This window comes from Entelurus aequoreus, linkage group LG01 (genome assembly GCF_033978785.1).
Source record: "Entelurus aequoreus isolate RoL-2023_Sb linkage group LG01, RoL_Eaeq_v1.1, whole genome shotgun sequence".
Taxonomy (NCBI): domain Eukaryota; kingdom Metazoa; phylum Chordata; class Actinopteri; order Syngnathiformes; family Syngnathidae; genus Entelurus; species Entelurus aequoreus.
Window position 1 is genome coordinate 68382256 of NC_084731.1, and position 20000 is coordinate 68402255.

At 32.8% G+C, this 20000-nt stretch overlaps 1 protein-coding gene across 2 annotated transcripts in view; it reads left to right on the top strand.

The window, feature by feature from the left end:
- The window catches only part of prex1 (phosphatidylinositol-3,4,5-trisphosphate-dependent Rac exchange factor 1), a 252337-nt gene that overhangs the window by 158522 nt on the left and 73815 nt on the right, over positions 1–20000 (top strand). For both annotated transcript variants that reach the window (XM_062057106.1, XM_062057114.1), the window contains exons 12-15: positions 5019–5122; positions 5342–5391; positions 10089–10164; positions 11050–11122. In XM_062057106.1, the coding sequence (XP_061913090.1) occupies positions 5019–5122; positions 5342–5391; positions 10089–10164; positions 11050–11122 (303 nt within the window). The remainder of the gene's footprint in view (positions 1–5018; positions 5123–5341; positions 5392–10088; positions 10165–11049; positions 11123–20000) is intronic.

The following is a 20000-nucleotide window of genomic DNA, read 5'->3' on the forward strand; positions in this document are numbered from 1 at the left end:
CTAGAAAGTATCCAGTATCAAACGTGTCCGCATCATTCAACTTAGTGCGTTGTATCGAAAAAAATGGAAAATCCCTAGTTTTAACTGAACCAAACATGACGAGTGTGAACGCAGCCCAGATGCTGTCGTGCGTACCGTTCCCCGCAGTCATCAAACGCACCGCCACCTACTGTACGCCATCGCTATCGTTTTAGCTAACTTTGCCTACTTTTTCATGCATTCCTTTGGGTTTATGGGGAAAATAAGTGTTTGTTGTGGTGTCTTGTCTCCGTCTTGTCCAAATAGTTCAGCGCTGGGTTCTCTTGATGTGCTTTTTGAAGGAATACAAGCGCCTGGAGGGTGTTAGTGGAAATTGCTAGCTGTCTGCTAAAGTAAGAGTTGGAGTGGTGGATTTATGGCCGCTGTGTTTTCCCTGAAGAATAGTCATGATAAGATGTCTTCCAAAACCCACAAATTTACGTTCCATGTCCTCATTTTTCATTTGTTTTTGTGTACGTTAACTCAGGGGTGTCCAAACTTTGTTCACTTAGGGCCGAACACATGCGGGGGCCATTTTCATATTTGCCATTTTTATAACCAATACAATATATTTTTTGTCCCTTTACAGTTTGGTCCTGCAAGGGTCTCAGTCATAGAATGTTCAAAATACAGGACTGTCTCAGACAATTTGAATATTGTGATATATGTCTTTATTTTCTGTAATGTAATTTAAAAAACTAAAATGTCATACATTCTGGATTCATTACACATCAACTGAAATATTGCAAGCCTTTTATTATTTTAATATTGCTGATTATGGCATGCAGCTTGAGAAAACTCAAAAATCCCATCTCAAAAAATTAGAATATTTCCTCAGACCAAGTAAAAAAATAAAGATTTATAACAGCAAAACAAAATCAAACATTTTAAAATGTCAATTAATGCACTCAGTACTTGGTTGGGAATCCTTTTGCACGGATTACTGCATCAATGCGGCGTGGCATGGAGGCAATCAGCCTGTGGCATTGCTGAGGTGTTATGGATGCCCAGGATGCTTCAATAGCGGCCTTTAGCTCATTTGCATTATTGGGTCTGGTGTCTTTCAGCTTCTTCTTCACAATACCCCACAAATTCTCTATGGGGTTCAGGTCAGGGGAGTTGGCAGGCCAATCGAGGACAGTAATGCCATAGTCAGTACACCAGTTACTGGTGGTTTTGGCACTGTGGGCAAGTGCCAGATCATGCTGGAGAATAAAATCATCATCTCCATAGAGCTTTTCAACAGATGGAAGCATGTAGTGCTCTAAAATCTCTAGAAGCGTCTGACTTGGGCTATGGAAAAGAAGCATTAGACAGTTGCAGAGTGGTCCAGAGTTCTGTTTTCAGACGAAAGCAAGTTTTGTATTTCATTTGGAAGTCAAGGCGCTAGAGTCTGGAGGAAGGCTGGAGAGGAACAAAATCCAAGTTGCTTGAAATCCAGTGTGAAGTTCCCGTCAGCAATGGTTTTGGGAGCCATGTCAGCTGCTGGTGTTGGTCCATTGTGTTTCATCAAGTCCAGAGTCAATGCAGCTGTGTACCAAGAGATTTTAGAGCACTACATGCTCTATGGAGATGATGATTTCATTCTCCAGCATGATCTGGCACTTGCCCACAGTGCCAAAACCACCAGTAACTGGTGTACTGACTATGGCATTACTGTCCTCGATTGGCCTGCCAACTCCCCTGACCTGAACCCCATAGAGAATTTGTGGGGTATTGTGAAGAAGAAGCTGAAAGACACCAGACCCAATAATGCAAATGAGCTAAAGGCCGCTATTGAAGCATCCTGGGCATCCATAACACCTCAGCAATGCCACAGGCTGATTGCCTCCATGCCACGCCGCATTGATGCAGTAATCCATGCAAAAGGATTCCCAATCAAGTACTGAGTACATTAATTGACATTTTCAAATGTTTGATTTTGTTTTGCTGTTAAAAATCTTTTTTTTTTTACTTGGTCTGAGGAAATATTCAAATTTTTTTAGATGGGATGTTTTAGTTTTCTTAAACTGTATGCCATAATCAGCAATATTAAAATAATAAAAGGCTTGCAATATTTCAGTTGATGTGTAATGAATCCAGAATGTATGACATTTTTGTTTTTTTTAATTGCATTACAGAAAATAAAGAACTTTATCACAATATTCTAATTTTCTGAGACAGTCCTGCAAGTCATATATTGTTAATTTTGTATTTTTTTCATTCAAAGTTTACATTTTTAGATTTAAAAAATGATCACTTTGGGGGAATTTCAGGCCGTTTTAAAAGGATGGAGAAACGTGTCCTTGTTTTTAAACTGTTTTTACTGCAACATTTTATTTTGGACCTTTTTTTGATGACCTTTTGGCCAGGTCACTCATGCAGAAGAGATTTTAATCTAAGTTTTTACCTGTAAAAAAAAATAAAAGGTCTATTTGTCGATATAAAGTTTTAATTATTTTATGTCATTTTTGTCAAAGAAATCCTGTTTTTTAATGGCAAACACACAACATATGCAATATTTTCCCCTTAAAAAATAATTCAAAGTGTAATATTTAATGTGAAGTAATTGGAAACTTAAATATGTCAATAATTTATAACAACATTGATTTTGATTCATTATTATTTTTTGGGCAATGACCGTTTAAGAAAAAAAACACAAACATTTTTGGGGATTCAATAGGACCCCACTCATAAAAGTGTTAAGTATAAAAAAAGGTAACTTTTTAAACTTAAATCCCTAAATCAACTTCAGATTTATCCGTAGGTTCTAAGTTTTTATTATTATTTTTTTATGTTATTTAAAAAAAAAAAGGGTTTAATGCTTGTTTTTTACTTTTATGGCAAACACACAAAATATGCAAAAATAAAATTAAAATATTTCAAAGTGTAATATTTGATGTGAAGTAATTTGAGCCTTAAATATGTCAATCATTCATAACATTAATTTTGATTCATTATTATTTTTTGGGCAAAGACAGTTAAAAAATAAAAATAAAAATACATTTTTGGGGAATCCAAAATGATTTTTCAACACTTAAATATCTAGATCAACTTTAGATCTATTAGTCGATTATAAGTTTTTTTTAAATTGATTTTATAGTTATTTATTTGTTTCATGTTCTTTTTGTTATTTTTACGGCAAACACACACATATGCAATACTTTCTCCTTAAAAATAATTAAAAGTGTAATATTTAATATGAAGTAATTTGAGCCTTAAATATGTAAATCATTCATAACATTAATTTTAATTCATTATACTTTTTTGGGCAATGACACTAAAAAAAACAAAAAAACAACAACATTTTTGGAAATCCAAAAGGACCCCACTCTTAAAAGTGTTAAGTAATAAAAAATTCTAAAATATTTTTTACACTTAAATCTATAGATCAACTTCAGATCTATTAGTCGATTATAAATTTTCATTTTTATTTTATTTTTTTAATGTTTTTTAATTTTTATTGATTGTAGCTGAGATAGGCTCCAGTGATCCCGAAGGGAATAAGCGGTAGAAAATGGATGGATAGATGGATGGATGTTTCATTTGTTTTATTTTTATGGCAAACTAACAAAAATGCAATATTATCCCCTTAAAAAATGATTCAAAGTGTGATATGTAATGTGAAGTAATTTGAGCCTTAAATATATCAATAACTCATAACCACATTGATTTTGATTCATTATTATTTTTTGGGCCATGACAGTTTAAAAAAATGTTTAAAAATAAAATTAAATTGGGGGGGATCCAAAAGGCACATAAAAGTGTTAAGTGATAAAAATAAAAATAAAGTTAACTTTTTACACTTAAATCTCTAGATCAACTTCAGATCTATTAGTCGGTTATACATTTTCATTATTTTTTTTAAAGTTTTCTTATTTTTATTTATTTGTTTCATGCTCATTTTTTATTTTTATGGCAAACACACACAAAAAAGGGACAAGCGGTAGAAAATGGATGGATGGACACACACAAAATGCAATATTATCCCCTTAAAAAATATTTCAAAGTGTCATATTTAATGTGAAGTAATTTGAGCCTTAAATATATTAATAATTCATAACAACATTGATTTTGATTCCTTAGTCATTTTTGGGCCATGAGTTTAAAACAAAACAAAAAGAAAACCTAAAATTTCGGGGGGATCCAAAAGGCCGTTACTCATAAAAGTGTTAAGTAGGGATGTCCGATAATATCGGCCTGCCGATATTATCGGCCGATAAATGCGTTAAAATGTAATATCGGAAATTATTGGTATCGTTTTTTTATTATCTGTATGGTTTTTTTTTATTATTTTTTTATTTTTATTAAATCAACATAAAAAACACAAGATACACTTACAATTAGTGCACCAACCCAAAAAAACTCCCTCCCCCCATTTCTTTCTGTTATCAATATTCTGGTTCCTACATTATATATCAATATATATCAATACAGTCTGTGTGCGTGCTGCTGGTCCACTAATAGTACTAACCTTTAACAGTTAATTTTACTCATTTTCATTAATTACTAGTTTCTATGTAACTGTTTTTATATTGTTTTACTTTCTTTTTTATTCAAGAAAATGTTTTTAATTTAGTTATTTAGTTTTTAAAGTACCTTATCTTCACCATACATGGTTGTCCAAATTAGGCATAATAATGTGTTAATTCCACGACTGCATATATCGGTTGATATCGGTATCGGTTGATATCGGTATCTGTAATTAAAGAGTTGGACAATATCGGAATATCGGATATCGGCAAAAAGCCATTATCGGACATCCCTAGTGTTAAGTGATTTAAAAAAAAGAGTTAACTTTTTACACTTAAATCTCCAGATCAACTTCAGATGTAACTATCGATTATAAGTTTTTATAAACATTTTTTATGTTTTTTTAATTTGTTTCGTTCTGTTTTTATTTTTATGGCAAACACACACAAAATGCAATACTATCCCCTTAAAAAATAATTCAAAGTGGAATATTTGAGCCTTGAATATGTCAATAATTCATAAGATTGATTTGGATTCTCCCTCTCTAGTGTCGGACAAGCACCAGTTCAAGAACGAGCAGGTCATGTACCGCTTCCGCTACGATGACGGCACCTACAAGGCCCGCAGCGAGATGGAGGACATCATGTCCAAGGTTGGTGGTCTAGGTCATTATTTCAAGCATGCTGGACAAAATCAAACATCCCATGTTTGCACTTCAACATATCCGAAAAGGAGTAGGAAGAAGCAAACTTGATTTTTTTTTAAGGCTCCCGGCAACAATTGGATGTGATTTGGCAACATGGTCCTAAAAAGAGTGGTCCGAAGCGTCTTGTTTATGTAACGTTCAGCCAGGCTTGTTTGTGCCTTTCAGGGTGTGCGCCTCTACTGCCGCCTTCACAGCCTCCACTCGCCCGTCATCAAGTGAGTACTGCCTGCCCACAATCAGGTCACACAGAGGGGAGGAGGAGAGTGGCGAATCAAGCGCTCCTTTAACCCTCTGACAATATATAGTGTACAGGTTTTTATAACAAATACATCTGTTATGTGAAGCAAGCATTACATTGGCATTATTCTTTGTTTGTGCCAAAACATTTATGTTTATAACAAGAGATGTCCGATAATATCGGACTGACCATATTATCTGCCGATAAATGCTTTAAAATGTAATATCAGAAATGATCGGTATCAGTTTCAAAATTATCGGTATCAGTTTCAAAAAGTAAAATTTATGACTTCTTAAAATGCCGCTGTGTACACGGATGTAGGGAGAAGTGCAGAGCGCCAATAAACCTTAAAGGCACTGCCTTTGCGTGCCGGCCCAGTCACATAATACCTATGGCTTTTCACACACACAAGTGAATGCAATGCATACTTGGTCAACAGCCATACAGGTCACACTGAGGGTGACCTTATAAACAACTTTAACACTGTTACAAATATGCGCCACACTGTGAACCCACACCAAACAAGAATGGCAAACACATTTCAGGAGAACATCCGCACCGTAACACAACATAAACACAACACAACAAATACCCAGAACCCCTTGCAGCACTAACTCTTCCGGGACGCTACAATATACACCCCCCCGCTACCCCCCACCTCAACCCCGCCCCCCTAACCCCGCCCACCTCAATCTCCTCATACTCTCTCAGGGAGAGCATGTCCCAAATTCCAAGCTGCTGTTTTGAGGCATGTTAAAAAAAATAATGCACTTTGTGACTTCAATAATGAATACGGCAGTGCCATGTTGGCATTTTTTTCCATAACTTGAGTTGATTTATTTTGGAAAACCTTGTTACATTGTTTAATGCATCCAGCGGGGCATCACAACAAAATTAGGCATAATAATGTGTTAATTCCACGACTGTATATATCGGTATCGGTTGATATCGGTATCGGTAATTTAGAGTTGGACAATATCGGAATATCGGATATCGGCAAAAAAGCCATTATCGGACATCTCTATTTACAACCTTTGGACCATAATCAGGTCTGGATTTTATTGACATTTTTACACATACTGTAACATTTTTAACCTTGACATTTTTTTGTCTGAGGTAGAAATTTGTTTCTTTGGTAGCAGCCCTAGTTTTACCAATGCTTTAATAACTAGCTGTCAAAATGTAAACAACTAGTATTTAAAATGTAAACAACTAGCTGTCAAAATGTAAACAACCAGCATTTAAAATGTAAACAACTAGCTGTCAAAATGTAAACTAGCATTTAAAATGTAAACAACTTGCATTTAAAATGTAAACACCTAGTATTCAAAATGTAAAAAAAACCTAGCATTCAAAATTTAAACAATAAGCTGTCAAAATGTAAACATTTGTATTTAAAATGTAAACAACTAGCATTCAAAATGTAAACAACTGGCATTCAAAATGTAAACAATGAGCTGTGAAAATGTAAACAATTGTATTTAAAATGTAAAAAACTGGCATTCAAAATGTAAACAACTAGCATTTAAAATGTAAACACCTAGCAATTAGAATGTAAAGAACTAGCATTCAAAATATAAACAATGAGCTGTCAAAATGTAAACACCTAGTATTCAAAATGTAAACGACTTGTCATTCAAAATGTAAACAATGAACTGTCAAAATGTAAACAATGAACTGTCAAAATATAAACAACTCACATTTAAAATGTAAACAACTAGCATTCAAAATGTAAACAACTAGCACTCAAAATGTAACCAACTAGCATTCAAAATGTCATCAATTAACATTTCAAATTTAAACAACTAGTATTAAAAATGTAAACAACTAGCATTCAAAATGTAAACAACTAGCATTCAAAATGTAATCAATTAACATTTAAAATGTAAACAACTATCATTCCAAATGTAATCAATTAGCGTTAAAAATTTATGAGCTGTCAAAATGTAAACAACTAGCATTGAAAATGTAAACACCTAGCATTTAAAATGTAAACAACTAGCTGTCATAAAATAAACAACTTGTATTTAAAATGTAAACAACTAGCATTCAAAATGTAAACAACCAGCATTCCAAATGTAATCAATTAGTGTTTAAAATTTAAACAATTTGTATTAAAAATTTAAACACCTAGTATTGAAAATGTAAACGACTAGAATTCAAAATGTAAACAACTAGCATTAAAAATGTCATCAATTAACATTTAAAATGTAAACAACTAGTATTAAAAATGTAAACAACTAGCATTCAAAATGTAGACAATGAGCTGTCAAAATGTAAACAACTAGCATTAAAAATATAAACACCTAGCATTCAAAATGTAAACGACTATCATTCAAAATGTAAACAACTAGCTGTCAAAATATAAACAACTCGCATTTAAAATGTAAACAACTAGCATTCAAAATGTAAACAGCTATCATTCCAAATGTAATCAATTAGCGTTTAAAATTTAAACAATTTGTATAAAAAATGTAAACACCTAGTATTGAAAATGTAAACGACTAGCATTATAAATTTAAACGTCTAGCAGTCAAAATGTAAACAACTATTATTCAAAATGTAAATGGCTAGCAGTCCAAATGTAAACAACTATCATTTAAAATGTAAACAACTAGAAATCAAAATGTGAACAACTATCATTCAAAATGTAAACAACTATCATTCAAAATGTAAACAACTATCATTCAAAATGTAAACAACTCGCAGTCAAAATGTAAACCAGTAGCATTTAAACTGAATGACTAGCATTGAAAATGTAACTGACCAGAAGTCAAAATGTAAACACCTTTTACATTACGTCAATGTAAACGAATAATTATTCAAAAGTTAAACAACTATCATTCAAAGTGTAAACAACTATCATTCAAAGTGTAAACAACTATCAGTCAAAATTTAAACAACTATCATTGAAAACGTAAACAGCTAGTATTCAAAATGTACAAACCACATTTCCATATGAGTTGGGAAATTGTGTTAGATGTAAATATAAACGGAATACAATGATTTGCAAATCCTTTTCAACCCATATTCAGTTGAATGCACTACAAAGACAAGATATTTGATGTTCGAACTCATAAACTTTATTTTTTTTTTGCAAATAATAATTAACTTAGAATTTCATGGCTGCAACACGTGCCAAAGTAGTTGGGAAAGGGCATGTTCACCACTGTGTTATATGACCTTTCCTTTTAACAACACTCAGTAAACGTTTGGGAACTGAGGAGACACATTTTTTAAGCTCCTCAGGTGGAATTATTTCCCATTCTTGCTTGATGTACAGCTTAAGTTGTTCAACAGTCCGGGGTCTCCGTTGTGGTATTTTAGGCTTCATAATGCGCCACACATTTTCAATGGGAGACAGGTCTGGACTACAGGCAGGCCAGTCTAGTACCCGCACTCTTTTACTATGAAGCCACGTTGATGTAACACGTGGCTTGGCATTGTCTTGCTGAAATAAGCAGGGGCGTCCATGGTAACGTTGCTTGGATGGCAACATATGTTGCTCCAAAACCTGTATGTACCTTTCAGTATTAATGGCACCTTCACAGATGTGTAAGTTACCCATGTCTTGGACACTAATATACCCCCATACCATCACAGATGCTGGCTTTTCAACTTTGCGCCCATAACAATCCGGGTAGCTCTTTTCCTCTCTGGTCCGGAAGACACGACGTCCACAGTTTCCAAAAACAATTTGAAATCTGGACTCGTCAGACCACAGAACACTTTTCCACTTTGTATCAGTCCATCTTAGATGAGCTCAGGCCCAGCAAAGCTGACGGCGTTTCTGGGTGTTGTTGATAAAAGGTTTTCGCCTTGCATTGGAGAGTTTTAACTTGCACTTACAGATGTAGCGACCAACTGTAGTTACTGACAGTGGGTTTCTGAAGTGTTCCTGAGCCCATGTGGTGATATCCTTTACACACTGATGTCGCTTGTTGATGCAGTACAGCCTGAGGGATCGAAGGTCACGGGCTTAGCTGCTTACGTGCAGTGATTTCTCCAGATTCTCTGAACCCTTTGATGATATTACGGACCGTAGATGGTGAAATCCCTAAATTCCTTGCAATAGCTGGTTGAAAAAGGTTTTTCTTAAACTGTTCAACAATTTGCTCACGCATTTGTTGACAAAGTGGTGACCCTCGCCCCATCCTTGTTTGTGAATGACTGAGCATTTCATGGAATCTACTTTTATACCCAATCATGGCACCCACCTGTTCCCAATTTGCCTGTTCACCTGTGGGATGTTCCAAATAAGTGTTTGATGAGCAGTCCTCAACTTTAGCAGTATTTATTGCCACATTTCCCAACTTCTTTGTCACGTGTTGCTGGCATCAAATTCTAAAGGTAATGATTATTTGCAAAATATGCTTATGTAGCATATTCAACTGAATATGGTTTGAAAATGATTTGCAAATTATTGTATTCCGTTTATATTGACATCTAACACAATTTCCCAACTCATATGGAAACCGGGTTTGTAAACAAATAGTATTCAAAATGTAAATTGGCAGTCAAAAATAACAATTAGCAGTCAAAAAAATGTTTTTGTTTAAATAGTGAGAATAGTAAAAATAAAAAAATCTGTTTATTTTGTTACTACTAACAGAAATGTCCTCATGTTTCTGTTTCCTGAATGTATTTTCTGACATGTTTCTGTTGCTCCTTTAGGGACCGAGACCACCATTTGAAAACGTTTAAATCTGTGGTGCCTGCTTGCAAACTCATTGACTGGCTCCTCTCACAGGTACTATCTAAAATTGTATAGTATTGTAATATGTATATATATTTTTTTATTGATGCCATTATAAATATAATACAGTAAAAATATAAGAAAATATTTTTACTGTATTATATTTATTATATAACTTTTAAAATATTCACTTTATTTATATTATATTTGTATTACATATTTAATTCAGTATATTATGTTTTAATACTTTTTACTATACTTAATTTTATTTTTTAATCCATGTATTAATATTTTATTTATTGTATATTCTATCTATTTTTATTGTATTTATTGTGTTTTATATACTTTTAATGTATTGTATTTATTACATACATTTTCAAACAAAATAATATGATGACAATAACATCAAAAAATAGTAACCGATCTTCTCCATATCCAAAAATGTGAAATAAATTAGTTTATATATTTATTTAACATTGAAACTAACCTTTGTAATAAAGTGATATTAATTCAAGTAAATCACATGATATGTTTGAATCATTAACTTATTAACGTGTTTACTGTTTGTACTCCAGCATTATTATTATTATTAATTTCACATCCTCATCTACATATTTATAATATTCACCCGCATGCGGCTGAGTGCCCCACACACACACGCACACACACACACACACACACACACACACACGCACCCACGCACACCTGGATGCGCAGCAAACAACGCTGCTGGGCTTCAGGTGTGTGTGTGTGTGTGTGTGTGTGTGTGTGTGTGTGTGTGTGTGTGTGTGTGTGTGTGTGTGTGTGTGTGTGTGTGTGTGTGTGTGTGTGTGAGTGTGTGTGTGTGTGTGTGTGTGTGTGTGTTTGTTATGTGTGTGTGTGTGTGTCAAACAGGCGTTGATGCTGAATGACAGTGTGCGTCATGCTTGTGTTTCCCAGGGAGACTGTTCCACCAGAGACGATGCTGTGACGCTGGGCGTGGGTCTCTGCAACAATGGCTTCATGCATCACGGTCAGTGAACATAAACATACGTCAACATAAACATACGTCAACATAAACACACGTCAACATAAACATGTCAACATAAACATACGTGAACATAAACATATGTGAATATAAACATATGTTAACATAAAAATGAACATTGTTAATATGTGAATATTAACATATGTGAACATGAACATACGTGAACATGAACCGACGTGAACATAAACATATGTGAATATTAACATATGTGACCATAAACATACGTGAACATAAACATAAGTTAACATGAACATACGTGAACAGAAACATATGTAAACATTAACATATGTGAACATAAGCATACGTGAACATGAACATAGGTGAACATACATCAACATAAACACATGTGAACATGAACATATGTCAATATATACATACGTCAACATAAACATAAGTCAACATGAACATATGTGAACATAAACATATGTCAACATAAACATACGTGAACATGAACATATGTGAATACAAACAAACATGAACACAAACATATGTGAACATAAATATATGCGAAAATTAACATATGTGACCATAAACATATGTGAACATAAACATACGTGAACATGAATATACATCAACATAAACATACGTGAACATAAACATATGTGAAAATAAACATACGTGAACATGAATATATATCAACATAAACATATGTGAACATAAACATATATGAAAATAAACATATGTGAAAATAAACATATGTGAACATTAACATACGTGAACATGAACTTATGTCAACATAAACATATGTGAACATAAACATACGTGAACATGAACATAGGTAAACATGAACATACGTCAACATAAACATATGTGAACATAAACATAAGTGAACATTAACATATGTCAACATTAACATATGTCAACATAAACATACGTCATCATAAACATAAGTGAACATTAACATACGTCAACATTAACATGTGTCAATATAAACATACATCAACATAAACAAAACTTACTTAAACATTACCACACGTGAACATAAATAAACATGAACATAGGTGAACATTAACATGCATAAACATCCATGAACATGATTATACATGAAATAAACATTATAAACATATGTGAACATGAACACACATATAATAAATATGCATAAACATACGTGAAGATGAACACACATACAGTATAATAAACATGCATAAACATACATAAAGATGAACACACATACAGTATAATTATCATGCATAAACATACGTGAACATGAACATGCAAAAACAAAAACATGCATAAACATATGTGAACATGAACACACATACAATAAACATGCACACACATACAATAAACATGCACAAATATATGTGAACATGCATAAACATACGTGAACATGAATACACATATAATAAACATGCATAAACATATGTGAACATGAACACACATACAATAAACATGCACACACATACAATAAACATGCACAAACATATGTGAACATGCATAAACATACGTGAACATGAATACACATATAATAAACATGCATAAACATATGTGAACATGAACACATACAATAAACATGCACAAACATACGTGAACATGCATAAACATACGTGAACATGAACATGCAAAAACAAAAACATGCATAAACATATGTGAACATGAACACACATACAATAAACATGCACACACATACAATAAACATGCACAAACATATGTGAACATGCATAAACATACGTGAACATGAATACACATATAATAAACATGCATAAACATATGTGAACATGAACACATACAATAAACATGCACACACATACAATAAACATGCACAAACATACGTGAACATGCATAAACATACGTGAACATGAACACATAATAAACATGCATAAACATATGTGAACATGAACACTTACAATAAACATGCATAAACATAACATGAACAAACCTATAATAAACATACATGAACATGTGTGAACATGTACATTTGTGAAAATGAACAAGCATGAACATACACATGCATAAAAATAAACACATGTGATCATGAACATACATGAACATGAACATGCATGAACATGTACATATGTGAATATGAACATAAACACACATGAACATGCATGAACATAAACACACGTTAACATGAACATAAAGGAACATAAACATGCATGAACATAAACAGGCATACACATGAACATATGTGAACATGAACAGACATGAACATAAACATACTTGAACATGAACATATGTGAACATAAACATATATAATCATACGTGACCATGAATATACATTAACATAAACGTGCATGAACAGACGTGAACATGAATATACATTAACATAAACATACATGAACATAAACACACATGAACATGCATGAACATAAACATGCATAAACATGCATAGACATACAAATATATGAATATACATGAACATACATAAACATAAACATACGTGAGCATGAACATGCATAAACATGTATAAACATAAACAGACAGTATTTGAACATACACGAACATGCATAAACAAACATATGTGAAATAAACACAAACATACATGAACATGCTTAATATAAACATATGTGAATATAAACATATATTATGAACACAAACATGCATGAACATATTTGAACATTAATATGCATAAACATAAAGATACGTGAATATGAGCATATGTGAACATAAACATGCATAAACATACATAAATGTGAACATACATAAACATATGTGAATATAAACACATATGAACATAAACGTGCACAAACATTAACATATGTGAAAATGAACATGTACATATGTGAACATACGTGAACATGAACATGCATAAACATAAACATACGTGAATATGAACATATGTGAACATAAACATATGTGTATGTGAACATACATGAACATGGATAAACATAAACATCTGTGAATATAAACATGTATGAACATAAACATGCACAAACATTAACATATGTGAAAATGAACATGTACATACGTGAACATGAACATGCATAAACATAAACATCTGTGAATATAAACATATATGAACATAAACCTGCACAAACACAATTGAACATGAACATGCATAAACATAAATATCTGTGAATATAAACAACATATATGAACATAAGCCTGCACAAACACACGTGAACATGAACATGCATAAACATAAACATCTGTGAATATAAACACATATGAACATAAACATGCACAAACATGTGAACATTGACATGCATAAACATATGTGAACATATATGAACATGCATACACATAAACATCTGTGAATATAAACATATATGAAAATAAACATGCACAAACACACGTGAACATGAACATGCATAAACATGAACATCTGTGAACATGAACACGCATAAGCATAAACATCTGTAAATACAAACATATATGAACATAAACATGCACAAACACACTTGAACATGAACATGCATAAACATAAACATCTGTGAATATAAACATATATGAACATAAAAATGCACAAACACACGTGAACATGAACATATATGAAGAATGGTTACATCCTTTAGCAGGACGTGACACAAACCTGACACGTTTTAGGGGAATACTTGAGAATGTAAAATATCTTATACTGTATATAAATATTGGGGCTGTCAAACGATTAAACTATTTAACCACGATTAATCACAATTTTGTCCATAGTTAACTAACTTAATCGCAATGATCGCAACTGGATAGAAGTTTGTCACAAACCGAAATGTCTTTTTCTGGTGATGGCATCCGCTCGTCTTGAGCTCAGTTATCTTTTACCCCAGGCGGTCATGTGACCTCATAATCATGTTGAACGTGAACATCAGAGCTGGCTTATCTTTGCCGCGCGACGCTGCATGTTCTCGCACTGACCCACGACAGTCGTCTCCACCCACCACATGTCAGAAAGTCCCACTTTGAATGTTCTTCACCATCATCTGCTCCATCCTCACTTGTTGCCCGTGACCTCCTTCAGGGAGGGGGACGTTTTCTCCTTGCAGTTTTCTACTTGGTTAGCACTTCTGTTGCTCTTCATCTTCTTCATTGTCACATTCCTGCTCTTGTTCTGGCGACAAACCGGATTTCTAAAGGATCATCTTGAAATCAGGCCTTAGTTTCTTCATGTTCACTTTTAAAAGACGATGCACGACCTCCGCCAAGGCTCGTTAATCACCTGTGAAATCAGTGCTTAAACAACGGTACAATTGAAATATGTTTATTTAAATGATGTATTTTTCATTTATTAAATAAGAAAAAAATCACATTAAAATATAATTAATTATAATAATAAAAGCATAATAGTATAGTAATTATACAATTAAAATAAATATAAATAAAACACACGTTCAAATAAAATAAAATAAATGTTCAATTAAAACAGGATTAGGTCAAATTAAGGTTTATATTGAATTAGACCACATTTAATTTCAATAAAATTTTATAATAATGTACATTTATTAAACAAAAACATTGCATTAAATTAAAAAATATATATATAACTTCATTAAAATGTATTTTTGAATACATTTATAAATAAACTGTGACATTGAAATACAATTTGATAAAATATATTTGTCTTGAATTAAATCGTGCAATTGAACATGATTCAACATGCTGTGTACACATTATTTTCAATGAAATATAATAAAAATAATAAAGTGCAAATAAAATATAATTTTATATAAATCACCTTTAAAGTAAATATTCAGTTAAAACATCACTGACTTAAATTAAGGTTTAATTTCAATCAAGCAACTTTCTTTTCTTTTTTTTAAAGTGAAATAGAAATATAATGACACAAATACATTTAATTAAATAAATACAAATATATATATACTTACAAAACATAAAATATTAAATTAAATAAAAGTAAAATATAATTCAAAGAAAATAAAATGTTTGGTTAAATTAAACACATAGTTTAATACCATTTAATATAATATAACTACAAATTTGAAAAAGTCATTAAGAAAAAAAATATTTTAATACAACTCCTAAAAAACAACTAGAACATCATTTTTGCTCGTGATTTCATGCTGATTGTAAGAAGTCAATGATAAATATATACATGTAAATAAATAAACACTGGTAATTGTCATGCCAGTGCAAAATCGTTTAGGAAAGTACATCTTAAAAACAATACCAACAAGTATCGCAGACATAAGTTGTTTAAATAATACTTTTTTTTAGAAGATCTGTCATCATCCATACCATTTTATATATATATATATATATATATATATATATATATATATATATATATATATATATATATATATATATATATATATATATATATATATATATATATATATATATATATATATATGTATATATATATGTCATCTGTCATCATCCATACCATTTTTTTCTCCAGATAGTCATCCATGATGCCCTTTTAGATGTGTAGAGAAGACTAAAATCCCCCGTAAAAACAGCAACAAGAGACTGAGAGATGAGGAAGTGATAAAGATCTGCTGTTCTGGATTCTTTCTGGAGTTTAACCTCATATTTTTCTCACAATGAGGACACGTGAGATGAATTTGCGCATCACAAAAGGGAGAAAAGATTGTGCAGACAGCTGAAAAAACATTAATTACTTTCTTATATTTGCCTTTTTAGTTGGTGCCTAATAGAAATAAGGCAGTTATTTGCAGTAATTGATAAGTTTGTGTAACATTGTTCTGTGCTTGAATTAAAAATGGTTGAATGTTTACCCTGTGATGAGGTGGCAACTTGTCCAGGGTGTACCCCGCCTTCCGCCCGAATGCAGCTGAGATAGGCTCCAGCGACCCCCCGCGACCCCGAAAGGGACAAGCGGTAGGAAATGGATGGATGGATGGAATGTTTGTCCTGATGAGGCCCGCAGCCTGCGTGACTCAGAGGAAATAACACACATTGGTCCATGTGTGTGTGCGAGTGTGTGTGTGTGTGCAAGTGCGTGTGTGCATGTTTAATCAGTTTATGGAATTCAGGGTGCCAGATGCTCTTTAAAAAGCTCTTGACAGCTGAGTACCTTTGGCTGCTTGTTGTCTTTTACATCTGTACGTTTGTTACGCATTCTTACACCTGAACACACACAAATATGCTTCTAAATGTATCAAAAGCACACAAATCTTGTCATTCTGTGAATATATGGATCAGGGGTGTCCAAACTTTTTGACTTGTGTATATATATATACTGTATGTGTATGTATATATATATATATATATATGTATATATGTATGTATGTATGTATGTATGTATGTATGTATGTATGTATATGTATGTATGTATGTATGTATATATACATGTGTATGTATGTATGTATATATATATATATATATATATATGTACTGTATATATACATGTGTATGTATGTATGTATGTATATATATATATATATGTACTGTATATATACATGTGTATGTATGTATACAGACGGCGTGGCGAAGTTGGTAGAGTGGCTGTGCCAGCAATCGGAAGGTTGCTGGTTACTGGAGTTCAATCCCCACCTTCTACCATCCTAGTCACGTCCGTTGTGTCCTTGGGCAAGACACTTCACCCTTGCTCCTGATGGCTGCTGGTTAGCGCCTTGCATGGCAGCTCCCGCCATCAGTGTGTGAATGTGTGTGTGAATGGGTGAATGTGGAAATACTGTCAAAGCGCTTTGAGTACCTTGAAGGTAGAAAAGCGCTATACAAGTATAACCCATTTATCATTTATTTATCATTTATGTGTGTGTATATATATGTATAAATGTATGTATATATATATATATATATATATATATATATATATATATATATATATATATATATATATATATATATATATATATATATATATATATATATATATATATATATATATATATATATATATATTAGGGGTGTAATGGTACACAAAAATTTTGGTTCGGTACGTACCTCAGTTTAGAGGTCACGGTTCGGTTCATTTTCGGTACAGTAAGAAAACAACAAAATATACATTTTTGGGTTATTTATTTACCAAATTTGCCAAACCTTCCACCAAAAATATTTTTTTAGTGGAATATTTGATGTGAAGTAATCGGAATCTTGGATAGGTCAATAATTCATAATAACATTGATTTTGATTCAATATTATGTTTTGAGCAATGACAGTTTGAAAGAAAAAAAAACAGCTTTGTTTTATTAGTCAACATTGCAACTTTTTCTAAATTACATTTCACCTTTAAGCTTTTTTATTTCACTTTTGTTATGTATTTGTTTATTTTAATAGTATTTTTAGAATGTGCCATGGGCCTTTAAAACATTAGCTGTGGGCCGCAAATGGCCTCCGGGGCACACTTTTGACACCCCTGCTATAGATAATAAAAAATTAAATCTGATAAATCTATGGATAAAAAGCCGAGCCTTGCGACGCATCTCGCTATCTTTGTCTCTGCCCCTCCCTCACGAATGCTGCCGCGCGCACAATTTGTTTTGTTTTTAACCCCTTCTTAACCCTGAACGTATATTGAAAATACATGTAACCCTAACTCAAAATGCCGGACATTTGAGGCATTTAAGAAACTCCGCCCTGACAGCTCCGCAAAAGAGGACATGTCCGGTGAAAAGAGGACGTTTGGTCAGTCTATCGTAGTCCGTTAGCTGCTAGCATGCCGTGTGTTGTGCCTCGGTGTGCATTGTTTACACAACGTACGTTACGCTACTTAATATGTCCGTGTGGAAACTCGTTCGGTACACCTCCGAACCGAACCGGAACCCCCGTACCGAAACGGTGTGATGCAAATACACGTACCGTTACACCCCTAATATATGTATATATATATATATATATATATATATATATATATATATATATATATATATATATATATATATATATATATATATATATATACATACATATATATATATATATATATATATATATATATATACATACATATATATATATATATATATATATATATATATATATATATATATATATATATATATATATATATATATATATATATATATATATATATATATATAATGAATATATATGTACAAAACCCAAAACCAGTGAAGTTGGCACGTTGTGTAAATGGTAAATAAAAGCAGAATACAATGATTTGCAAATCCTTTTCAACTTATATTCAATTGAATGGACTGCAAAAACAAGATATTTAATGTTCACACTGAGAAACTTCATACTTTTTTGCAAATAATCATTAACTTAGAATTTAATGGCAGCAACACATTGCAAAACAGTTGTCACAGGGGCATTTTTTCCACTGTGTTACATGGCCTTTGCTTTTAACAACACTCAGTAAACGTTTGGGAACTGAGGAGACAAATTTTTGAAGTGGAATTCTTTCCCATTCTTGCTTGATGTACAGCTTAAGTTGTTCAACAGTCCGGGGGTCTCCGTTGTGCTATTTTAGGCTTCATAATACGCCACACATTTTCAGTGAGGGACAGGTCTGGACTACAGGCAGGCCAGTCTAGTACCCGCACTCTTTTACTATGAAGCCACGCTGTTGTAACACGTGGCTTGGCATTGTCTTGATGAAACAAGCAGGGGCGTCCATGATAACGTTGTTTGGATGGCAACATATGTTGTTCCAAAACCTGTATGTACCTTTCAGCATTAATGGTGCCTTCACAGATGTGTAAGTTACCCATGCCTTGGGCACTAATACACCCCCATACCATCACAGATGCTGGCTTTTCAACTTTGCGCCTATAACAATCCGGATGGTTCTTTTCCTCTTTGGTCCGGAGGACACGGCGTTCCAAAAACAATTTAAAATGTGGACTCGTCAAACCACATAACACTTTTCCACTTTGCATCGGTCCATCTTAGATGAGCTCGGGCCGTGCGAAGCCTTTCTGGGTGTTGTTGATAAATGGCTTTCGCTTTGTATAGTAAAGTTTTAACTTGCACTTACAGAGGTAGCGACCAACTGTAGTTACTTACTGGCAGTGATTT